Source organism: Sphaerodactylus townsendi, linkage group LG02 (assembly GCF_021028975.2).
Source record: "Sphaerodactylus townsendi isolate TG3544 linkage group LG02, MPM_Stown_v2.3, whole genome shotgun sequence".
NCBI classification, from domain to species: Eukaryota; Metazoa; Chordata; class Lepidosauria; order Squamata; family Sphaerodactylidae; genus Sphaerodactylus; species Sphaerodactylus townsendi.
The window spans coordinates 89,733,327-89,759,712 of NC_059426.1; the positions used below are offsets into that span (position 1 = coordinate 89,733,327).

General features: G+C 40.4%; 1 protein-coding gene across 2 annotated transcripts; it reads right to left on the reverse strand.

Moving 5' to 3' along the window:
• Positions 1 to 3,613: 3,613 nt before the first annotated feature.
• LYVE1 (lymphatic vessel endothelial hyaluronan receptor 1) lies at positions 3,614 to 24,473 on the reverse strand. 2 transcript variants are annotated; one of them, XM_048483268.1, is made up of 7 exons: positions 24,170 to 24,473; positions 18,566 to 18,728; positions 16,690 to 16,829; positions 14,233 to 14,505; positions 10,714 to 10,792; positions 4,610 to 4,776; positions 3,614 to 3,716 (listed from the first exon to the last, which is right to left on the reverse strand). In XM_048483268.1, the coding sequence occupies exons 1-7, from the start codon at positions 24,252 to 24,254 to the stop codon at positions 3,631 to 3,633; spliced, it is 993 nt and encodes a 330-aa protein (XP_048339225.1). In that variant the 5' UTR covers positions 24,255 to 24,473; the 3' UTR covers positions 3,614 to 3,630. The 2 variants fall into 2 exon arrangements, with proteins under 2 accessions (XP_048339225.1, XP_048339226.1); XM_048483269.1 differs by lacking the exon at positions 14,233 to 14,505.
• Between the last annotated feature and the right edge of the window lie 1,913 nt (positions 24,474 to 26,386).

The window sequence follows — 26,386 nt, forward strand, 5'->3', positions numbered from 1 at the left end:
AGCTTAAATTCAACTATCAGATGGCAATTAATAAACAAATCAGGGAAGTCCAAATATCTTATGCCCCAACAAACAGCATAGGAAATGGCACTATTGGCGACTGGCTCCCACAAAGGTCCTGTGGAACAACTCTGTTTTGCAGGCCCTGCATAATTGTTCAAGATCCCGCAGGGCCCGGATGGTTGGAGGCAGAGTGTTCCACGGCCCTGGCTCGGGCAGAGGCCACCTGCATCATAGAGGGGTCAGGCACCACTAGTAAATTGACCTCTGCAGAGTGCAGAGGCCGAGTGGGGATGTAAGGGGAGAGACGGTCCTTCAGATATGAGGGCCCCAGGCTGCGGAGTGAAGGTGATCTAGGATTCAATTGGGAGCAAGTGCAAGCAGCGTAGAATGGGGGAGATATGTTCCCACATAGACATCCCCGCAAGAAGGCGTGCCGCTGCATGCTGGACCAATTTTAGTTTCTGGATCAGCAGCAAGGGAAGGCCCGCATAGTGAATTGCAGTAGTCCAGCCTGGAGGTGACCGTAGCGTGGATCACTATGGCTAGGTTGGTCTGGGAAAGATAAGGAGCCAGGCGCCTAGCTTGGCATAGATGGAAGAATGCCACCTGGGTGTACAGGCCACCTGGGTCTCCATAGACAGAGATTAATCCAAGTAGACCCCCAGGCTTCGGACCAAAGAGGCCACAGAAAGGATGACCCCCTCTAGTAATGCTGCCTGAAAATCCGCAGCCTCCCCTTCACGACACATGCACAGGACCTCTATCTTTGATGGATTCAGTTTTAACCTGATTAGCGTCAACCAGCCAGTAACCGCCTTCAAACAGTGCTGGAGAGCCGGAGGGGCAGTGGTTGGCCAGCCCTCCATCAATGGAATGAGCTGAGTGTCATCTGCATACTGATGACAAATCAGCCCAAAACTCGGCACCAGCTGAGCAAGGGGGTGCATATGGATGTTAAATAATAGAGGGGACAGGAGAGCCCCCTGTGGCACTCTGAAATGAAGCGAGCACCGCTGGGAGAACCTGTTCCTGCGCCTCAGTTGCTGATTCTGGCCCCTGAGGAACAAGGCGAGCCACTGTTAAGGCCACAACACAGACTCCCAAGATGGCCAGATGGTGAGTCAAAAGGTCTTGATAGACCATATCAAAAACTGCAGTAAGATCTAGCAGTACCATCAGTGCCAATCCGCCTCGGTTGAGCTGGACGCAGAGTGTATCTGTGATGGTGGTGTATGAGCCCATGCCGTCGTTCTGACCTTTCATTAGCTGTGCATGCCGGACAACAAGCAGCTTGCAAACTCCTCCAGCAAGCTTTCTCCCAGGCTTCCTCAGTAGAAGTTTCCTCCTCCAAACCAAAGTGAAACCAAAAAAAGCTCTAGGCTGCAAGACACTTAGAAAATCCAAGTAGCATTTTTATTCAGGCAGTCCAAACAGCAAAAAAACCAGGAAAAACATCCTTTAAGATAATAGAGAATTAATAATACTTAACAGAGCAAACCTCTCAGTATACCAAGAAAAGAATCAGGACTCTCCCCACCCTCTGCCTCTCATTGCCTTATCTACCTTTTTTTCTTAATCCTCAGGTGACTCCTGTTATACCCACTGTTACCATTAATTAAGCCTCAGGTGTTTTCATTCTGAGAAGGTGATCTTTGTTGCTTACAGGTGATTTTCAACTGGGAGTGTTAAGGCTATAATCAACTCTTGCATACAGGTGGTGAGGACGCTCTCAGTCCCATGCCCAGCATGGAAGCCAGACTGAAAGGGATTGAGTTATTCAAACAGTGTTAACTGAACATGCTTAATAAGCTAATGCATATTAACTTTTCCTCCTGCTCTGACGACAACCTTCATTTTAATGCACATGCAAGAGAGGTGAGGGTGTGGGGCACATAGCAAGGAGCAATATGAAAATAGGCGGGCCGGAAAGTTGTAACTCCAAGAATCCTTAGCCAATGGGAGAAGGGAAGACAGAGGCCCCAAAAAGGGAGGGAAGCCTGTTGCTGGGGGTTGATATTTGGGACATCTGTGTTGGCCTAAGGCACTTCCCTCAACTCACTTGCACACAGAGAGGCCTTTTAAACAGGACTCCTGCCAGGGCAAACTAATCAATAGTTTTTAAATGCTGCCACCAAAAACTGAAGTAAAGTGAAATGTATAGAGAGGCTTTTGAAAGCATAAAACACAAAACTAGATTATTATTTAACCAACTTCTCTTCTCTGGTTGTTGGTTCAGAGAGGCACTCAAGCGTTACTTTAGGCAGATACTTCTTAGCGGTTACAGAGCAAATGCAGGTTGTTTGTTTCAGTTACAAGCAGTTTCAGTAAAACTGGCTTTTGCCTTTTAGTACAGACGGGTAAACCTTCCACACACAGTCCAGAACCCACTCCTTAGACACCCATCCTTATCTCCAAAGGGATTTTTACACTGGTTTAGGACAGTCTCCATGTAATTAATACATTTTCCTTTAGTCACCCTCGACTGTCCTAGGCCTATAGCATGCACTGATCCTTCCTCTCAGTGTCTCTGAGATCACACAGAAGAATCTGGCCACCTAGTCTTCCTCTCTCTGTTTCTCTGGCCTTTCTGCCACTAGACAAGATCTCTAGACTGACTCAGAGGAAATGACAGGAATCTCTTTGTGTCACACCAACTCTCAGCCTGCTTTCAAAACTCTCAATTTCCTATCTGCTTTCTGACTAGCTTCTTCCTGCTTTTATAGAAGACAGCGCACCCTATCTGTTGCTGCCAGCTATACCATTACAGCCCAGTCAATCAGGTTGCGCTCTGGCTGTTACTGTGGTGCTCTTGCTCTGGCTAACTGCACCTTTGCAAATTAACACCATAAGGGCCTAATCCGTCACAAACAGGGTGTGGCAGAATCGGGTAAAAGGGAACAAATATGCTATGTACGTAACAAGCCAGTGGAGTCTGCCCAAGTGAGGACGGTTCTCCTTTCTTTGCAAATAAAGCTACTTAAGAACACTCTCCTGTTGGCTTGATATTTGGTAACAAAATATTGGGCACCGCAATTTCAATAGTATTGTTCTACTCTGTTTTATATGCTTGTTTAAACTGTTGTATTTGTCTGTTTTCAGTTAGGTCTCTCTTTTTTAACATGTTAAGTGAAAGTTTAACATGTAAAGTGAACATAATGTTAATGTAAAACCCAAAGCTAGAAAATCAATTCAATAATTTCTTGCAACTGTTCATATACTGTAAAATTGAGAAAACAGCATGTTATAAGATACAAATTGTACCTTTGTATTGTCATTGTATTGTGAAGGAATGAATGTTAGTTGTCCCCTTTAAACTCATGTATCCTAAGTTTGAGGCCTAACAAGCTGAGCACACCTGTTTTCCCATCATTTTCCATCATCTTTCCACACAAATCTCCTAAAACATTTGTAAAATGTTTTTGTCTGCACTCACCCTCTGGAAACAATTTTGGAGTAAATATAGCTGTTGCAAAAGTTAACATGAGCTGCCAGATTTATCATTATTGGGCTATAGTTACTGTATCTTGGCATGTGGACTTTGACAAATGGTATAAGAAGTCTATTTTTTTCTCCTCTGGGTTTTTAAAGATTCTCCATATAAAACAAAACATAATTTTTCATAATTGTTTATTGAATTGTACATTGAGAAAACCTTCCATAAAACCGGGCTCCAGATTTTTTTTGCAGATAATGTCTCCAGATGTTTCTTTTTGCTAAAACGTATAGAAAAATATGTAATTTAGTAAATAAAATTAAATGGTCTGTTGTGGCGAGATGCACATGAATATAGTCAGCATATTAAATAAAATGGTATGTTGTGGCATGATTAACATGAATTTGGCAACATATTAGGTCATAATACAGTATGTTCTATGTACTTAATTTAAAAAGGCAGTAAATATGACAACATCATGTTTAGGAACATAGCTGTCGACCTTACTGTTTCTATTGTCTTTTTTCCATACTGGACTACAATTTGTGTTTTGTTACATTACTGGACAATCTGAAAAAAATAAGGATAATGTAGCTTGTGTGTTCAGGAAAAATTACTTTGGATGGCTGGATAAAACAATTTTGTGTTTGTCTTCTTTGTAAACCTGACCCCTTTCCTTCCTATTGTAATTTTTCAATTTACAAGAATGTGTAGAGAAGTCTCTGTATGGATAGTAGGACTTACGCCAGCCACTGCAATAAAAATGCTTAGGGGCTGTTCCTAGGTATACCAGAGTTTATTCATTGAAGATTGACCATGCAATCTTATATAAGATCAGAAAAGGAAGTGACCAGTCACAGATGTGAACTAGATAGGACTTAATTCAGCTGGGGTTGATCTGAGACTAATATCTGGCACTTGTTGTCCATATAGAACACATTTGAGAATTGTGTAGGCATTATTATGAGGATATCTTTGTAAAATAATGTATTATTCAAAGATAATGTAGCTAATGTGCAAAAATATTTCTTTGAACAGAAAGACATAATATTCATTTTGGCATTATTTACAGTTATCTATTTATAAACAGTTCGCTATTTTTATTTTGTTCATTTAAAATTTGTAAAATTCAGCTGTCCTTTTATGCATTTCTTTAAACTTCTGCTTCCATACATTTTACTGGTGGTTCAGGTTTAGCTTGAAGCTCTTCGGCCTTTTTCCCATTCTTCTTTGGTTCCTGCTCTAAAGTTTTGCTACTTGGCTTTATTCCTTTGATGTCCTTGGTTTCAATTTCATCTCTTTTCTCCTTCTTTCTGGAAAATGGGAATGTTTTCTTGTATCTTGAAGAAAATATTAAAGCATGTTAGATTAACAAGAACTCCCATCTTTACAAATGCACTGAAATAATGGATGAATGGGGAATACACACACAATTTACTTACCTGTCCCTGATATTCTTCAAATGGTTAGCTGTTTGCTCACACTAATAGCGATGCACATGGGTAGAACCTAGATTCAGAACATTCTAGAGCTAAACATTTGAGAATGCAACCCTCCTCCCCTTTGAGCCTGTGTGCCATGACACATCAGAAGGTAGGACTTGTGGCTTCCTACTCATTTTTTTTTTCAAAACTAAAGCCAGGGGCTGGAGGCTGGGAAACAAAATTGCACAAATGACCACTTGAACAACAGTTACAGGTAGGCAACTGCTCTCTCTTAATCACAAAAATGGGGACAAGATTAGTAGGCTGATCTGACTGATACTGGACCAGATGCGGTCACACAAAGAAAGCCCTGGACACAGTTCTGCCAAAGAAGGCACCTTGGTGCACTCTGACATCTGTGGTATAATGTCTCATAAAAGGTCGAGAATGACACTAGATGGCCATCCTTCAGAGTCCATGCTGTGGTTGTTGAGTTCTGGTGGAATGGACTTGCACAATCCCTAGAAGCAATTTACAAATCAACATACCATAGAGCTTAAATGGTGATTGATACAAAATGACTAAAGAATTTTGAAGAGACTTTCTATGCTTTGTTGGGGCCAGAGGAACAGGGCAACAAGTTTTCTGAAAGAAGCTGTCCTGCCCAAATGTCCATTCTATTTGGGCATCTAAATAGAAGAGAATTCTTTCTGCCTCCAGAGAAGGGGAAATAAAGTTAGTTATGTATAATTATTAAGCAGTTCACAGTGCAGTTTATTCGATTTCGAATACCTTTAATGGCATATAGATTGTTTAAGATTAGCTTAGCAAGATAATAACAGCCTTTACAACTTTACAATTTCTGACGAGTTAAAATAACACCATTTAAAAATTTAGCCACCGCTTCCAACAGCTCGTAGTTGTAGCTGTTTAAAAGATATATAACCTTCTGTTTATCTGTAATGCCTTCACTTCCATGCAGGAAGGGGATTATGTGCTTCTTCCTACCTATCTCATAAAAGGGACAATCCAACAGCATATGAGATACTGTTTCCACAGAACCCATGCCACACGGGCATTTCCGTTCTTTATGTGGGATTCCAAGGTGACGTCCAAGGCTAAAGGAAGAAGGCAGGGCATTACACCTAGCTAAGGTGATTGCTCTACGCCACCGGGCCTCAACCAGGAGATAAAGGTACTGGGCTCGCAATTAGTCTATCCATAGGTATTCCCCAGAGAGATCGGGGAACAGGTTTAATTAGCTTCCTCTAGCATCTGTTGAAACTCTCTGTCAAAAAAAAAAGTCTCTCTTTCTTGATAGCCCCATATAGACGCCTCCTGCTCTATTGTTAGCATTAGCAGGTCCCCTTCCAAGGAAATGCCCAACTCATTAAGTTTGGCTTCTCGGGATTTTAACTCCACCACTGGGTTGTGTGGGAGGATGGAGCGCCCCTGGGATGTAAGTATAGTCCAGTTCATCTCGATTACAAAAACCAAAATCCTGGCCCAGAAATCTTGAATCGTATGGCACCAGGAACCAGAGTTTTCCAGCCCGATGCTGGCCTGTTTCTAAGCATTGCAGGTCACGATAGGGAACAAGAGGCAATGGGGACAAGCCAAGGATTTTTTTTATACAGAAAAGTATGACTGGACCCTTTCAACCTCTCTGCTCTATGCCCCTATCCAGATGGGGATCCAATAAAGGATTTGTTGACTCACTTTGGCATTAAATGCTCTCAACGCTGCAGGGATGTATCCTCGGCCTTTCCCATAGAGGAAGCGATGATAATGGCTGAGGCACTCTAATTTAGCTGGGCGGAGATGGCCCGATTCCTATGCTTAAAAGTGTCCAGGAGAGCCCCTATGATGGTAGTGGGTAAAGCCCTAGGTATTTCTATATGACTGCACCTGCTTTCCCGAAAACTACTGTGCAAGCTCTATCCCGCCAATTGGTGGCTTTCCATTTATGGGTAAATACCACAATTTTGGATTTATCTAAGTTAAGTTGCAAATCGTTGAGTGTGCAGTATTCTATACAACACTCTAAAGCTCTCCTTAGTCCGACTCGTGAGCGGGAAAGTACAACTGCGTCATCAGCAAACAGAAGCAGGGGTATTAAGCAGTTGATAAATGAAGTTCCTGGTTGGAGCATGATCTTGTCCCTGTACAGTTAAATACAGTAAGAAAGCAGAGGACATAGCACCATGAAGGCCATCTTCAAAGGAGATGAAGGTTGCAGATAGACAAAAACTTATAGGGCTTTCCAATTAGTTGAGAAAATACAACATGATGTAGGGGTTACTGCAGGTGAATAAAGCCTGGTGAGGCCTTTGAATGTCTTCACTGATGGTTGAGTGAGGAGAGATGACCTTCCAAGTACAGTCTTGCTGCCAACATGACAGCCAGATATGCTTTCAGAAAAAGACATCCCAGGCATGAGACTTCAGATGGAGTAGGTATTCAAGAACTAAGCCAATGAAGGAGTCCCATTTGTGAGCAGAGGTGGACAGGAAGAAACATTTCATACAATATTTGGCATTCCTGTTGTCAGCCACTGCAACTTCACAATGAAGGCATGTAGCAAGTTCAAGAGTGCTTCAACTCCAAACAGCTGTATGGCACAGTCTTTGCTTTTATGATCATGGCTGACTGATTTGTCAGCAGCAGTGTAAATTCTATCTCTACTTGGAAGCATCTGTTGCTAAGTTAGCTGTGGCAAGGGAGGAACAATCTCTTGCTTGAGATGCCAAAGAGATGACGAAAAGGGATGTATGTTCAGCAAAGCCAAACAAAAAAAAAAACATGGTCCCTTTAAATAGTAGCTGGCAAATACTGATCCTGAAAAAAGCAAAAACAATCAATTTTTCCAGGATTATTTTGGGATTGCAAGCAACAACCCCTTTTTAAAAAGTAAGAAAAAATGCTTCAGCAACTAACAAAATAAATTTGTGCTGAGTGTTTAAAAAGTTTAATTCCACCCCTTTTCTCTGTTATAGTCAATGGGAAAACTTTTGGGGCTTCAAAACTGATCTACAACCCATTTATTTATCTTCTTGACAGACCCTGGGATCTATAAAACTCTCATACAACATCACATTTTATATCAATCAACTTTCTCCCTGTTAAAAATGGGGAATACTACAGTACAAACAATCTTGACCTTGGATTCCAGTGACAAGTCCCTACACTTAAGGATCTTTTCCAATTCATTAATGGCTGCCCTTCCCAGTCTCAATTTCTTTCTGATTTCTTAGTTGCAGTCTCTTTTTTTGGTTTTTGTTTTATTCAATATATTCTTCCCCATGTGGGCTCTGGGCAGCTTTCAGCATTGGTTATAACAATAAAATCAATAAAACTGGCACCATTAACTTTCTTAGAGGATGACAGTCCAGTTAAACTATACCCCCATAAAGTCCACATTCACATATACATTAAGTAAGGGAAAGAGGAAACAATGAGGAAAAGAAGGGAAAGAGAAAGGGAAATGCAGGCCAGCCAGATGGATACCATTGCTGCCTCAGCCATAAGCTGCCCTGGCAGAACAGCTCTGTCTTACAGGCCTTGCAGAATTGTACTAGGTCTCACAAGGCCTGGGTCTCACCATTTCCAATTGCCTCTTAAAGATCAAAAGTGGGGAGAAGCAGGCATGTCTCTCTGGGGAGGGTATTCCACAGTTGTATGGCTACCACTGAAAATGCCCTTGTGTATCCTCCCAGATGAAATTCTTTGATTGATGGGTCAGTCACTAGGGTCTCTCCCTGTGATTTTAATTCCTGAACAGGAACATATACGACAAGACAGTCCTCTAGTTATCATGGTTCCAAGCTATGTCGGGCTTTAAAGGTCAAAACCAACACCTTGTATTGAGCTTGGGAGCAGATCAGAAGCCAGTGTAATTGCTGTAGTCTAACTGAAGTCTAACTGCAGTGTTCTGCATTAGGTACTGAATGCTCTTCAAGGGTAACCCCAATTAGGGTGCATTGCAATAGGGTGCAATAGGGTGCATTGCAATAGTCTAGTCTAAAGGTAACTAAGGCATGGATCACTGTGGCTAAATCTGACTGATCCAGGAACATGCACAGTTGATGTACCAGCCAAAGTAAGACAAAAGCTCTGTGAGCCATTGCAGCCACTTGGTTTTCTAAAGTGACTTCTGTGTCACTCCTAAGCTTTTCAAGGGGAATACAGTTCCCTCTAAAGACATCAGATATCTCAAATCTCTTGGTTGCCTTTCAACCAACTCATAGAACCTCTATCTTGTCATGATTAATGTTCAGCTTGTCCATCCTTATCTAGCCTAATACTAAATATTATTCTCATATTGGTGACACCACAGCCCATAACATCTGACGATCTCTCTCAGTGTTTTCATCCAGATATTAAATAGCACAGGAGAAGACTAACCTCTGCAGGCCAATGACTATGGAACAGAGCAGAAAATCCTTCTGAAACCAACACCAAATAATACTTAAACAACAATAACACAGAGCACCTTAGTCCCAGTGCCAAGAGGGGACAATAGGATACTATAATCAGTAGTAATGGCCACTGAAAGATCCAATAGGATCACATTCCTCATCTAGTTCATGGTGGATATCATCACACATGGTGACCAAAGTAGTCTCTGTTCCAAATCCCAGCACGAAGCCAGATTGAAATAGGTGCAGAAAATTAGTCCCTTCTAAGAACTGGAGATGAAGAACATGAATTCCAGAGATGTTAACAAGGGAACTTACTTTAACAACAGGGATGTATTCTTGACTGGGCAATTTATGTCTTGGACATTAATCTGAGAACTATGCATAAGTAAAGGCAATTAATACTTGGAATTTAGAGAGATCCAGAGCTGTGAAATGGTTGGAGCTGTGTCAGTGTTAACATGTGTGCTGTCTCCTTATAAAAATGTATTTGCGTTCATTATATTCTTTTGGTATATTTTAAAATAACAAAGATTAACAGGTCACAAACAGTCTCCAGTGCTTTCTCATCCAAACAAAATTAAACCTATACCACTATCCCTGGAATTTCTCATGGATTAAGGAGGAAGGGTGAGAGTAAAAATATAAATGGATACCAAAAAAGTTAATGACCTTAAGGATGCTACATGGCTAGCCATATTTTCTTCTTGCCCTCACCAATGTCACATAAGTGTTTTTATACAGCATAACTGTATAGAGCCTTGGGTTATCACCAGAATGACAAATGTGAAGGCTGTTGTTGTGACTCTAATATTCTGGTATGGTACTGGAGAACTGCAATTCTTCCAGCTACCCAGTGATCTAGCATCAGAGCTTTTAGTGCTTGATTCACTTATGATCTGTTATTCCACAGAGGCTCATAGACATGAGTTTAAAAGATCAGATATTCAGGAATACTACATAAGAAAATTAAAAAACCTTTGAGAACATTTACAGTTGTGTTAAATTAATGGAAGAAGCCAAAAACTTGTTTAAAAACTTGTGGCAAGACTGATGGACACTGTTCCTCTTGGTGAGACATGTGAATGAGCATCAGGCTGGCAGGGCCACTCACTATGTGCCAGACAGTTTGTATTGAACAGATATCTATGCAGGTACATGCATATATGAGTATACTTCATCTATATTGTATATCTGCTGTATAAAAGGATAGTTCGTGGTAGCACAGTATCTTTACCAATGAATATAAATGCTTAGAGATTACTCAGACCAGTTTGCATTCAACAAAAGGACCACACACTCCACGGATACACATCAAAGCACAGTATGAAGCAATGATGTATTGTGATTATCAATATTGTAATACATATCACAATACAATCTAGTTGCGTTAGCACAAATGTGTTTACACTAAATACACAAAAAACATACTTACTTCTTTATATAGCAGACAGCTAAACTAACTGTAGCTCCAAAGAAGATAAGTGCCAGAACCAGGAGAGCAATGGGTATACCTACAGGGAAAAAATCAGGATACTTTTTAGAATCAGAGACTTTGATAATCAGAGGCCCATAATTTCTAGTGTTTCCCAGGCTGACCATCACTTATCTTTGACTAATGAAGGCTAATCCACAGAGATAGGTTTACCAATCAAGCCCTTCAAGCCAGGACCCATATTTTTGAGGAATCGTCCCTCCCTCAGGAAGCCCTTGCACCAGCTTGGGCCAGCAGATCAGGCCATACTGTGACTGCTCTAATATCTAAAACAAGTTGTTTACTGCTAATTATTGATTTAAAACATTTACATCCTACTTCATAAACCATGCAGTCTATAGGCTGACTTTCAAACTATGATAAATAAAATCATTATAGAATCTAACAAAATTATCAAAATAACAATCAAGAACATTTCAACAGAATCAGCCAACACTCCTGCCCCCAACCATTGGACCCAACAACTGGTATTTTCATAACAAATTCCATAAGCCCACAGCAGTAGAACAGTTGACACTTGTGCCATAGAAAAAACACTTTTGTTGGCTTTGTTTTCTGTTTCTGCTTTATCCCCACAGTGGAATTGGAGAGAGAAGGGGAGGGAAGAGAACAATTGACTAGACCATGATGGCGAACCTTTTTGAGACCGAGTGCCCAAATTGCAACCCAAACCCCGCTTATTTATTGCAAAGTGCCAACCCGGCAATTTAACCTGAGTGCTGAGGTTTTAGTTTAGAAAAAACTGGTTAGCTCCCTCTTCCTCTGCCACATCCACTCGAGCAGGGGGCAGCCTGCTCTAGCCTCCAGCAAGTCCCACGGGCAGTGCTCTGTGCCCCTCTAGCATCTCTGCCTCCTCTGCGTCTCCCCTTGGGCAGCAGCCACCCGGAGCACAGGCACCAGGCCCACCAGCCTAGTCCTCCCTGCTCATCGCGGTGCTTGCACATTGTGCTCAGTGGCCCAGGAGAGCCTAGATTTACGTGTGGGGGGGGGGGTGATTTTTCGCCCCTCACATGACAAACTCTGTGTGCATGTGCCCACAGAGAGGGCTCCAAGTGCTGCCTCTGGCACCCGTGCCATAGTTTCGCCATCACTGGACTAGACAAGTATGTTCAGAGGGCAGGCTGGGCATGGGAAATATAATGGGGAAACAATGGGGGGGGGGTGTTATTTGCCAAACATAACTGTTGGGGTGACTGCCGATGAGGGGGAAACATGTGTGGAATCCAGAATAAAACCCAAAGGGAATGTATGTTCAATGCAAAGGAGACTACATGTGTGTAAATGGCTTGGGATTGTCTCTTCATTGGAAGAAAGCAAACAATTTAATGTACTCGCTGGTATGCTGCAGAGCAGAATATCTGCTGACAGTTCAAATACCATTCATACGCCTAAATCCAGAGTAGGTCCATAGTGCATATATTGCTGTGTCAACTTTGATGCCCCCCCCTTTATGTCAGAACTTTGTATAACTACAAATATGGAGAAAACTATGAGTAGATCTGGGCCAGTATTTCTTTCGGGTGATAGACTAGCCTTTCATGGCATGGTTTGAAGAACTTACTATGATCAGTTTACATGTTACATTTCCATGAAAATTCATTTTAATGGTACATGTTTCCAATTTCAGCTTGGTAGACATCTCTTTTTAAAATAAAATTTGATTCCCCACAGGGACGTAGGTATAGATTTTTAATGGGGGGGATCTGGGGGGGGCCACACCCCCAACCCTTGCCCCCAGCCTAGCGCTTATAAAAGCAGCTCTCCGAGGTCGGGGATGGCAGACTCCCCTGCCCTGCCCTGCCCCTCCCCTCTGGGCAGAGGCATAGAGGGAAAATGGAGCCTGGTGCAAAATCTGAGCGCCCCCCCCCCCCGGGCAGCCACTGTGATGCTGGAATCCACCCCCAAACAGCATCACTTTCAATCGTGTTTAAACTAGAGAGCCCAAATTCTCCTTTTAAATCCACCTTAAAGGGAGAATCTGGGGTCCCTAGTTAAACAACATTGAAAGTGATGCTGTTTTGGTGTGGATGATCCCCCACCCTGAAACAGCATCACATTCAATGTGGCGTAGTGGTTAAGAGCAGGTGCATTCTAATCTGGAGGAACCGGGTTTGATTCCCTGTTCTGTCACTTGAGCTGTGGAGGCTTATCTGGGGAATTCAGATTAGCCTGTGCACTCCCACACACGCCAGCTGGGAGACCTTGGGCTAGTCACAGCTTTTCGGAGCTCTCTTAGCCCCACCCACCTCACAGGGTGTTTGTTGTGAGGGAGCAAGGGCAAGGAGATTGTAAGCCCCTTTGAGTCTCCTACAGGAGAGAAAGGGGGGATATAAATCCAAACTCTTCTTCTTCTTCTAAACTGAGGACCTCAGATTCTCCCTTTAAATCCATGCCGAAGGGGGTGGATTTAAAAGGAGAATCTGGGGAAATTTGGGGGGTGCCTGCTGTCAGGGGTGCAATTGTTAAGCTAGAAGCACCAAACTTTCAGAGTATCTTTAGGAGTCTCTCCTAATGATACCACCCAGGTTTGGTGAAGTTTGGTTTGGGGGGTCCAAAGTTATGGACCCTCAAAAGTGTAGCCTCCATCTCCTATTAGCTCCCATTGGAAACAATGGGGGGTGGGGGCACCCCCTTTGGGAGTCCATAGCTTTGGACTTCCTGGACCAAACTTCACAAAACCTGGGTGGTATCAATAAGAGACTCTCCTGATAGTATATGCCAGGTTTGGTGAAGTTTGGTTCAGGATGTCCAAAGTTATGGACCCTCAAAGATGTAGCCTTCATCTTCTATTAGCTCCCATTGAAAACAATGGAGGATGGGGCACCCCCTTTGGGAGTCCATAACTTTGGATCCCCGGAACCAAACCTCACCAAACCCAGGTAGTATCATCAGGAGAGTGCCCCAAACAATCCCTGAAAGTTTGGTGCTGCTAGCCCAAACAATTCACCCCCTTCAGGCCAAAAACCTAAAAAGCACTAAAATGTTTCAAAAACCCACAAATGGAGGGGCGGAGCTTCGGACATGAATGGGGGGGTTCAAACCCGAGAACCCCCCCTTACCTACATCCATGATTCCCCATTCTGTTTTCACATGACAGCGCTTACCAATGTATCCAGTTGGTAGCTTTTCCCTGTTAATATCTTATTTTAATTGTAAGACTTGAAAAATAATCTCTTTCAAAATGCTCATGGAATATGGAACAGGTCTTTTCCTCCACAACTACTGTTTTGCTTTTGCATTCTTTATAGCCTTTTGATCCTTTGACAGTTGCTTCAAAAGTATACTTTTCCTTGAGTTGCTTCCTTATCCAGTTTTTAACCTCACAGCTCCTGGTATTTACTTCACTTCATTCAGTACATGCATCTTTCAATGAGGCAAAAAAACTAGAATCCATGGTGAAAGTACTAAGTTATCTTAAATCTAAATCATACAAGCAAAGTAATAGTGTGTGGTCTTTACCGCCAAACACGACACCATCATTTTTAAAGGCTGCTTGATTTGGTGGTAGTGTAATTTCCTCCTCATATCTTGTTGTTTCCGTTGGTAACATGGTTTCTGTTACACATATAACACGGAATAATGGATGAAGTCTTTTGGTTTGCATTGTTTCAGATGTTCTAGCTATTTCTGAAGTGTGCTGATATGAGACAATTGAAGTGGAGTTTATCTCTGTAGAAACATCTGGCAATGCAGTTGTAGTTGCTTCTGGAATGCAGGAATTAATCCATATATCTGAAAATAAAGTGGGCAGGGAACACTAGAGTAAGTTGTACTGATATTATTTGCCAGGCAGCTGGAGTCAGTTAACAATTTTAATACTGTGGACTTATTCTAATTGTACCAGAATAAATCAGATGATATTTTAAAATACATTTTAAGAGCATCTATCCATTCTAATAGGCTATTGTTTAACCTTAGGTCATAACAACAGTCCAGTACAGAAAAGTACAAATAACTGAAATGAACACATCTGAAAATGATGGACTACATGCATATTCATATAGCTGAGTATAGGCTTGCTGCTGAAACATCAAATAATACTACGTTACCTATTAATGAATATAATGAATTCCAGTTCATAATTTTTATAATTATGGTCAAATTTATTTTTGGATTACCAGTGTGTGGATTTATACTTGCCAGTAGCTAGTAGTCTTACAAAATCTAAACATCAGTCTAAATTTAAAATACTGTAATAATGAAACATTTATGAGATTTTAATGTGTCAAATGTAAAAGTCTTGTCTTTTTTCCCAATACTGAGCGGTGGTACTAAATAGGAGGAAGAAAGTGAAAGTTATTTATATCTATAGAACTTTCAACTGAAGTTTTAAAAGATCTCAATAGTTGTTTGCTTATCCTCAACTTGAGGGATATATACTCCTTTTGATATATGCTCCATTTGACTCACCTGACCTGATCAAGAGAGGTACATGTCAAGAAACTGGTTCCTTAATGCAGTTTCTTCTTTCTTTCAAACAGTGGTTTTCTTTCAAACAGTAGCTAAAAAGGAAGGTTTCCTGACTGAAATCAGAAAGTTGTTGACTTCTAGAAACTTAACCTATGATTCTGTGATTCTAACCAACATCTTGAATAGGGCTCAGGAGTGGATCAGTAACCAATGTATTGGCTATAATACCCCCAGTTACAAGTAGCACTTCCGGACATTCATGAAAGTTTCCAACACTAGCATGTTTTCAGAAAATTACTGACTTCAGACTGTATTCATTTCTCTAAATCCCTTTCTTCTACTTCAGGGCACTTGAACCATGACAATGCATCTGACACTTAAAAGCCACATGGGAGTTGTGCCAGCGCCTGTTCCCCTTGCATATCAATATGAGTTCCATAACTAGGATAGAAATTCAACTACCACTGCTGCAAACTTAAATACTGAGAATTACTCTTTGATCAATTATTCACTGGTGCTCTGCCACACAACAAGGGTAAATTTCCTCCCCGGCAGAGGTTTCTGTACTCACATGATCCTACTTGTGGTGCCAAAGATCCCAGGAGCCTTGTGATTAGTTAGAGCAAGGAGACCCCAATGCTCCCAACTCGCTTTGGGGGTTTGTTTCTTCTGGGTCACTCTGTTGTCCAATGCAAGCCTGAAGATCACCAGCTTTTTTCAAAAAGCCTTTAAATGTAATATCTATATTCCTAACACCAACGCTGTGCAGGTGGCTATCATTGTTTTAGTTCTTTTAGGGAAATTCTGACCATTGATCCCTGTGAGGGGTGTGGGGGAGAAGACCATCTCCCCTCCCCACTCCTTGCAAGGAACAATAGTCGGCAGCACTGATATAAGGAATATCAATGTTATATTTAAAAGGCTAAAAGAAAAAAACAGAAATATTCACTCTTGTGTGGGGCAAAGGAATGACCCAGAAGGGGGCTCAGGCAAACCACACAAGCCATGCAGCAGGCAATGGGGCATCTCCTTGTATGTAAACAAAGAGGGTCCACTGCAGGGTGAGGAGCATCATGGGAAGATCTTCATGCATAATAGGCCTTTGAGTACCTTTTGAACCATTTTTGGTATAGATGCTCCCTCCTCCCACAGGAGCATCTGGAAGCACTCTTAGGCCCCTTCTGCACATGCAGAATAATGTATTTTCAATCCACTTTCAATGCACTTTGCAGTTGGATTTTACTGTGCGGAATAGCAAAATCCACTTTCAAACAATTGTGAAAGTGGATTGAAAGTGCATTATTCTGCATGTGCGAAAGGGGCCTTAGGGATGAAAAAAGAGTACATATCAGCAGATCAATATGGTTGTCTATCAATATAGCAAAGTATGCTTACAACAAGTTATATTTATTGTTTAATTTTTAATAAGCATTTCCCCATCTCCTTTTCAGGAAGGAATGTGATACAAAACATTATTTTATAAATCTACATGTCATGCTCACTCACCTGAAGAATTGTAACAGTAGGCATTAGATTTCCTGTTATGGGGGACTTTCCACTCAGCTACTCCAGTTTTTCCCTGACCACATTTATTGTTAGAAGTTTTCCGGGAAATAACAGTGAATCCTTCCGCTATCCAGCCAAAGCTTTAATAAAAAATGAAAAGCATCATTTTCTGATTAAATGTGTCTTTACGTTCTATCACTTCTATAAATTCTATAATGTTATAAAATAGTGTTACTGAAGTTTGTGTATATAAATTCTGGGGCATATGTAGTTGTTTCTGGGAGATGACAAACAGACTGTTTTGACTATACAGAGTAGCAAAAATAGCAAATGTGTAACAGAAAACAATTTCAAAGAATCACCAAATCTATGACAAATTGCATCCCAGCTATGTAAAAAATTAGCTTTTTTGGACTGCAATTTATAATCATCTCAAAGATTTAACATTCAAAGTTTTAAAGCCAAAATAGTATTTGTTGCAAAAACAAAGCAAAAAAGCTCCCCAGCTCTCCAGTTTCAAACTGAAATGTCTGCATACAAATACAATTTAGCTTATAAGCAAATACAATTTAACTTATATGCAAACATACAGAAGCAAATACTCTGTGCTCTCTTGGTTCAGAGATATATTTATAATGTGATCCTTCATTGTAAAAACGATCAGTACCTCCAATAGCAGATGTTTATCTAATGCAGTTGTTAATAAAACATAGTTCAAAAGTTGTAGAGAATACCACAGCATGATAGTGGATTACCTAAGCATCATTTCAACATGTACTGCTGTCAACATGATAAAAGGAACTGAAAATGCTGTACAAAGACACCTCTTAATCTCTGATATTCTGTTATATTTTTCTATTGCATAATGTAAAAACTTATAGTTTGCTATATTCACATTGTGCTGCTGGGAGAAAAAGTTCTGGGGAAACTTTCACTTTTTCCAGCAGATCAGGATTCAACCCATTCTCCCCTTCCAACCCCTCCTTGAAGTCTATACTTTTCATTTGCTATCCTTTTATACCATAAGACAGTGCTAAAATAATTGCATAATAATATGATTGATAAAGTTGAAAGAGATAAATATTGGTCAAACATAATTGATCTAATTGTCGGATATGAATTATCAGTGGATTCAAGTGGATTTATATAAATGTTTTAGGTGGAAAATCAATAAAACAGAAAACGAGCAACAGATAAAATATATCTGTCACAGCCATAAACAACAGAAACATCAGAGAATATTGAGAGTAGCAGATTAGTCACACAAGTTATAAATATTTGTGGTTATTGATAGTTACTAACTAAAATACAGAATGATGGATTCATAGTTAAATATATAGAACCCCTTTTCTTTCTTTCTTTTTTCTTTCTTTCTTTCTTTCTTTCAATTCTGTGAAAGAATAGTGCACATCTCTACTTTTATGAGAAATAAGATAACCTACTTTTGTTCTTATATGTTTTAAATCTTAATTTATTTTTGAATGACAACAGCTTGGGGTGGAGGGTAGGGTTGGAAAGGGTGTGGCTTGGATCCAATGCTTCCCTTCCATTGAAGGAAAACTTTTCAGTCCACAAAAGCAAATAATTGGATCCAACCCTGTATAGCGGGAAGTTTTATACATTAAGATGATAGATAGATAGATAGATAGATAGATAGATAGATAGATAGATAGATAGATAGATAGATAGATAGATAGATAGATAGATAGATAGATAGATAGATAGATAGATAGATAGATAGATAGATAGAGTTCTTATTTAATGGTTTTATGTACCATTCTTGCCAAAAAAGTGTCCCAAATAAATACTCTAATAAAAACACAGAATATAATAAAATTGGTAAGTCAATATGAAATTATGTTGAAACAATATGTACCTGCAAGTTTCAAAGCCATGCTTCAAAGCATTTTCAACCTGGGTTTTACTTGCCAGGATTAGCCCTAGCTGCTTGCATACTGCTTGTGCCTCAGAGAAATCAAAAGGAGGTTTTCCAGTAAAGAGAGCTATTCCACGAATTCTGCAGTCAGTTGTTACAACATCTACAAATTAAACAGAAATATGTCAAATTGTTATCTATAGATATTGGGCTCCCAATTTACTTCCAGGCCCAATTCAAGGTGTTGACATTATATAAAGCCCTAAATGGCTTGAGTCCTGCTTACCTGAGGAGCCCCTGTGTCTAGATGTACCTGCCTGGGCACTGAGGTCACAGGGAGAGGTGCTCCTGGTGATACCTTCCCCCACCCCTTTCTCTTCACTCAGGCATTTGACTAGCCTTCCCTGAAACCCCCTCTTCAGCTGCTGGTCTGGGGGGTGGGGATCTGGGGAAGTGGAGGATGGGGCTAATTTTAACAAGTAAAATAAAATAATTGTAATTGTCATAGTTTATTTATGAAGTTTTACTGTGATGTTTTATTGTTTCAACCTGTGTAACCCACCTAGAGAGTTTGGTGTAAGGTGGGTTATAAATATTTTAAAATAAAATATACAAATTTCTTTCATCCTTTATAAACAATATCATCCTGAACGTTACAAAACAGGAACAATTCTCAAGTGGAACTTCCTTATGCTAACACTGTTTGTGACCTGGCAGAGTTTCTCATGGATTACAGCCGGAGATCTTTCCCACCTGTGGTGCTCAAGATTCTTTAACCAAATTTGTTTCAGATTTAACAATAGATAATTCAAAATGTAAAAATTCAATTCAGCTGTTATTTCTCTATGAGAGCAGATTATTGACCTTCTCATGTGGGTCACCAATCCAGAAGTTATGAAAAAAAATATTCTCACAAGAATGAAAATATGAATTCTCATAAACATCATTTCAAGATCTGGATTTGCCACTGGACTCTTACTTATGCTAACTGCTAATGAGATATTTCGTAAAGTAAAACATAGACGCTTTGAGCAGGAATCACAGAGACTGATGGCCCAAGCAATTAAAGTTTGCTCCCCTATCCATCTGGGCATCCTCCCTCGGTTTACCATCACAGCCAGCTATCTTCATCTTTTAACTGATCCCAAACTGCGACAAGCTGTTACTCTGGCTAGTTGCAACATGCTTCCTTCCACCAGAAGATTCAGCAGAGAGAATAATATTGCAACCACTGATAGAACTTGCAGTTGCTCCCTTGGATTGGAGGAAACTGTTCACTATGTCCTTCACCACTGCCCTTTTCACAACTCTGCGCAGAAAAACTTACTTGAACCCCTCTTGTCTGGCTGAGACAGCATTGCGGATGCTGCCAAAACTCTGTTTTTGTTAGATAGTAACTCTGTCTCAATACTGCAACCTACGGCCAGATTTCTGTGTGTTGTTGTCACCACACATTCCCAATTTTTCGCTAAACAAAACTTTTAATCCTTTCTTTTTTTAAAGATTGTTTTATTTAATTATCTTAATTTTTATATTCTTCAAGTTTATTGCATATTATATTTTAAAAATGCCATTAAATGTTTCAATTCAATTCATAAACATCATTTAATCATAGTGTTTGGAAGCTGTGACTTGATGGCATATAAACAAATGATCTTTCAAAGGGCCGTTCCTGGAAAATTCTAGAATAGAATCATCTCAATTTCTACAGCCCAGTTTCCTACTGTAGGTGAAGGTAGTCTCCTGTGCAAAAATTGGGTCACTACTGACCCATGGGGTGACAATGTCACTGTTACATTACATCACAATATTCATTAGGCAGAGTATGATTATGAGGTGATTTGTCATTGCCTTCCCCAGTTGTCTACTGTTTGCTCCCAGCAAGTTGGGTACTCATTTTACCGACCTCAGAGGGATGAAAAGCTGAGTCACAGCTCTGCTCACAACCTAAGTTCAACTTACAATGAGATAAACACAGGTTTTGAGCAGAGCTTTGACTGCTGTACTGAAGCTTGCCTACTTACCTAACACCAATTTCAAATCCAGTGTTTAGACAAACATTGCAACATATTTAAAAAACATCATGTTGGAATGATGGACTCCATGAAAGCCTCTTATTAAAAATAACCCTATATAAAGATGAGCCAATGGTAAAATGTTTAGTTTTTTTTTTTTTAAATGCTAGATATCAAGTCATGCTTGCAATATTTTCACATAAGGCTTAAAATTGGTTTATGCTGAAACTGTCCTATAATACAAATACTAAATCTATCTTGGATAGAATGTACTGATGGATTCTTGACTGAATTCTGTGCCATATTAGCATTATAAACGAGGAAGTACAGTAATGAGGCTTAAATCGAATACAGATAACACACAGCTCTTGCTGGGCACATTAAGTTATAACTTGTCTGATGTTAACATTTGGGTGCACAGGATAGTTAACAGCCAAGCTTTTATTCTTGTGGTAAAGACTGGCTTTCGCTCAGCCTACTGTAAATATGAAATCCTTCCAAAACTACAAATCACTCTTTCTCAGAAACTGGGCCCTGAGACAGCCACAGTCTCTTTCCAGAGCACTCGCTACACCACCCTGCTTTCCCACAAAAATTAGGATTCAAGCTTTACATCTTTTCCTGAGAGAGGTTTTCTCCCACTTAACACTTCGGAAATGCAGTCAATTTCTATACTTAACCAGCTCACACAAGGCAGTTTAGCCTGCTTGGTTTAATGTGCTTAAACGCAAGGCAGATTCTGAGACAGGATCCTGCTCCCTTCCCTTCTAAAGAATCAGATCCTATCAGGGTTTAACATTTAAAGGCCTTAATGGTCTGGAACCAGCATACCTGCAAGACTGCCTCTCCTGGTATGTGCCCCAGAGAATTTTATGCTTTGTCAATAGCAGCTTGCTGGTGGTCCCTGGCCTGAAAGATATCCAGCTGACCTTTTTTGGTCTTGGCTCTGGCCTGGTGGAATGCTTTGTCAAATGAGACCAGGCCTTAAGGGATTTATCTCAATTCTGCAAGGCCTGCAAGATGGAGCTATTCCATCAGGTCTACAGCTGAGGGCAACAATGGGGAGAATTAGGTCAATCTTGGCTGGCCTCCCTTCTTCCCCTCTCTTTTTCCTTCTTTTTTTTCAAATCAGGGGGAGGGGAGCAAGTTGTTCCACTCTTGGTTAAGTTTTTAGCATCATCTGTATATTGTTTATTAGGCTATGTATTTTATATCACTATTTTATATGGCATTTTATATAATTTTATTGTATACCTATGTTGTGAGTGAGCCTGCTTCAGCAGGAGAGAGTGGCGTATTAAATCAATCAATCAAACAAACAAACACATCTGAACAAAGCTGACAGTGTAACACTTCCTTTTCCCATCTGGTTTCCTTAGCCATTCATGAATCTTTACTTATTATCTGCTCTGCATAACCACAGGTACCAGATAGGTATACAAGAAACTGATGACCGACAGAAAGGGGCAGGACTTCTGCCTATCAATCACACACCCATTCTTTAATAACTGATTTGTTTTGGTGAGACTCAGCTCAGTTTTTTTCTGGACATTGGGAAGTACCATAATTATCAACACAACTTCAATGACATTGACAAACTGGATATACATAATACTGTCTTAAAACACTTCCTGAAAGAGAGAACAGTTTTATCAATCATATTCTGTTAAACATATTCTGTGCTTACATCTTCCTTGATAAGGCATCCAACACCACATTTTCATGCCTTTTTACGTGCAACATGTCAGTCAAAGTGTTGAAGCATTATGCTCCACCCTTAGCAACTTCCCCTTGACTCTTTTGGTATTGTGTAACTGAGAGGTGATTGGTCCATCCACAGGATAAATGTTCTGCCCCAAAGGTATGGGTTTTGCTTACTGAGTGCCCACATTATGGCAGACACTCCTTTTCTGTGAGTGACAAATGTTGCTCCTAATCTAGCAATTTACAGTTTAGGAACAAGAAGGGATTACTTTGGCCATCAGAGCCATTTTGGCTAAGAACTGAAGCCAAACCCACATTATAAGCATCAGTGGTCACAATAAATGGCAGTAAAAAGTTTGAAGCTGTGACCACTGGCTCAGAAACAATGAGCTTCTTTAGCTCGTTGATGGCTTCCTGGCATTCAGTTGTCCTGTTTATATTATTGGGCAGAGATTTTCTGCTCAGCTAAGATAATGGAGCAGTGATTCCACTGAATCTAGGTATAAACCTTTGCTAATACCCCAAGCAAATGTCAAAACAATCATACTTGGTGTTTAATGGTGGGAATTGGCTGTTCCACAACTGCAACTACTTTTATTCATTCCAGGCAAAGGGCAGATAATGTGGGCTCTCTCTTGTGACACCTGAGAAATCTCCAGTCAAGAAAAAACAACAATAGGATTTTTTTCAGAAGGTAATTAATAATGATATCCTTCTGGACTACCTATCTGAACAGGGATTGGGAGGCACTGTTCTGCAGTTCTTACATTCTTATCTGAAGGATAGGTTTCAGAAGGAGGTGCTGGGGGACTACTGTTCAACCCTTTGGCCTTTCTTGTCTCCTGTGCTCTTTAACTATACATGAAACTGCTGCATGAGTTCATCCACAGTTTTGGCCTGGATCATTACCAATATGTGGATAACACTCAGCTCTACAGTGCCCTTCCAACTGATTTCAGGGAGGATGAAGAAAGCCTGAACCAGTACTTAGACATGGTTTTGGAGTGGATGTGGGCAGACGCGTATCTAGGCAAACTGTAGCCCGGGGACAAACCCTGAGTTTGGTGCCCCCCCTGCCCCCTATGGGCAGCCACCCTCCCCCATCACAACCAAACAATGATTTTTTGCACCAGCTCACAAAATACCTCCAATCCCCAGCAAAACATACATCTCTCCCCACCAACTCTCTTTCCTAATTTTCTCCTCACACCAACCCTATGAGGTAGGGTGTTAGCCTGAGAAAACACCTCCAAGCCAGTGCAAGTGGGCTGGCATTAGCAAATCAAACAACCCTTCTTTCCACACGTCTCTTTTGGTGGGGGAAGCTTCACCTTTTGAACAGAAAAGCAAGCAACTTGACCTCTGCCACCACTGGGAAAGAAATCACTAGGACACACTGTCTGCCTCTTAGCATGAATTAAAAAGCATCTCATTTGATGATAAATTCTGGTACGTTATGCATTCTTGAGCTTCTGGTGGTGTGTCATTCAGAGTTAAACAATATTCTGAAACATGTGGAAATTCTAGAAGTACGTTAACATCAACACGAGCAGTCACACATTCTCAACTTAACTCTCCACATAGGATGGGTGTCAGGATAAAATAGAGGAGGACTTTCTCCCATTGTGGAGAAAGTTACTTGGTACACATCAGGGCAGCTCAAAAGTACATAACATTCTAGAATTTATTGCTATACATTAAGTAAATATATTTTCAGTGAAATTCTAACACAACATACATCCTTCTGAACCTGTTGACTTCAACGTGTAGTTCTGAATAAGATAGGTCACTGCAGCTGGCCTTGTCCCATACTATAAAGTCATCTTACGTTATTCAGATTTACATATTCTAATTAATCAGATCAATCAAAAATACCATCACATACCTATTGACTCAAGAGCAGGCTGTGTCCTGGCCCTTATAATCCAGACTGAAATGAAAAAGGTGAAAACTCCTGAAAGAGATGGCATTGCCAACACCACCAGAAGTAGAGACTCAGACTCAGGTTGCTTCTCACCCTGTAGTGTAATGTGATGCTAATCCACACCTTGTGAGCTTTGAGTAATGTCTTTCCTTGACAGCTGTTGAAGAGACACTACACAATTTCACAGGAACAGGGGAATCAAAATTGCTCAGTTCAAAAGCCATCCTTTGTCCAAGGTCACTAACCGGAAACACATGATGCCCCTGTAGCCATCACAGGCAGTGTGGAAAATACAACTAGTGCTGACTCAGAAAACACCCTTCTGAGGAAGAGAGATAACACAATGTTATACTGCTAGTCCTATAAACAACAGAGGCAAAAATTTCCCCACACCCCTGGTGTACTCATTCTGTGACAATTCCTGTTTAATAGTTGTGATCCACTCATCATTCCTGTGACCTATTCAGATGTAAACTGAAAAAGAATGGCTTGCTTATCATGTAAACTTCAGTTACCATGCTTTAGCAAAACAGAAATCAGGATTATTATTTTTTGTTTTTCACTCTGTTATTTTATTAATTTGGTGCATTAATGAAAGGTGTAATCATGACCAGATCCACATTTTTGAAGGGGGGCAAAACTACAAAATGATGTCTCCCATATATTACAGCTTATTTTTATTTATATATAGGTATATAATAAATGTATATAATCAACAAGTCTTTTAAATATTGATCTCTTTGAACGATTAATGAATAATTACTCTTTTACGTTATCTTATTTATCTATAATGTTTGAATGTTCACTCAACCCTTCTGTACACTTAAAAACCCAACCCAAGGAGAAAGTTTTTCAGCTTAGCCTTTTGCTGGACACCAAGTAGCCTTCATGTGTAGCAGCGAGGAAACAAATCCAGTTCACCAGATAAAAATCTGCTGCTCATGTAGAGGAATAGGGAATCAAACCTGGTTCTCCAGAGTCCACCATTCTTAGCCACTACACCACATTGGCCCCAAATGTCACCATTTGTCTTAGCAAGTCCCTTCAATTTTTTTTTGCCATGCTGCAAAACAGAGGATGAGAGAAGGCTAACCTAATTGTGTACTTGTGATTTTGTTTAAATCCACAGCTCGCTGCTTGGAAGTGCATAGACAAAGTGTTTGTGTGCCACTGTTAAAGAAATATTGTCTTTACCATTTATACTTTGTCTCACCAAAAAGTCTAAGTGCGGGCAGTAGTTGTTCAGTGAAAGTGACAGAAGCGTGTTTCCGCAGTTCAAAGTAGTACTGATTCTCTAAAAGCATTAAAGAATCTTTTTTAAAGTGCCACCAGCATCAAAAACATTATTCTGTGCGCTGTAAAACACTGAACTTTGATAGAAGAGCCTTTATAGTGCATTGGATGGCTATCAGCAAGACTTTTTGTACAGTAGCTCCCACCATTTTCTTCTCTGTTCAAGAGCCTCCATGCTGCTGTGGCCATTTTAAGAATCTTCCCAGCAGTTTGCTCTGCTTGCAGATGACCAGATGGGCATATCCATGCAAACAATAAAGTTTGTTTATTCTGGTGATCCCGCATATGTATGGCTTTTACTTTTACTTTTTTGTTTTAGATTAGTAATATTCGAAGCCTCACAGATTGTGTATTGGAATAGCAACTGTTCAGAAGACTGGTCTAACGCCCATTAAGAAGCATTGGTAGACCTGGTCTCTGCACAGGGCAGGTCTACCAACAATTGAAAGTTATGGGTAGACCTGTCCTGTGCAGAGGCCAGGTCTACCTGATGCTTCTTAACAGGAGATAGACCAGTGCTCCGAGTGGTGCTATTCTATTATATGAACTGCAAAGCTTCTAATATTGCTAACAAACAAAAAATTTAAAAAACCACGTGTGCAGGATTGCCAGGAGAAGCAAACTTTATTTTTTACATGGAAATGCCCATCTGATCAGCAGCAAACAGAGGAAACTGCTGGGAATATTCTTTAAATGGATGCAGCAACATGGAGACTCCTGAACTGGGAAAAAAATGGTGGGCGCTACTAAACAAAAAGGGAAGTCTTGCTGATGGTCATCCAATGAGCCAAATAGAAATGCTCTTATCAAATGCTCTTATCAAAATTCAATGTTTCATAGTGCACAGAATAATGGTTTTGACTACAGCGGTGCTTAAAAAGATTA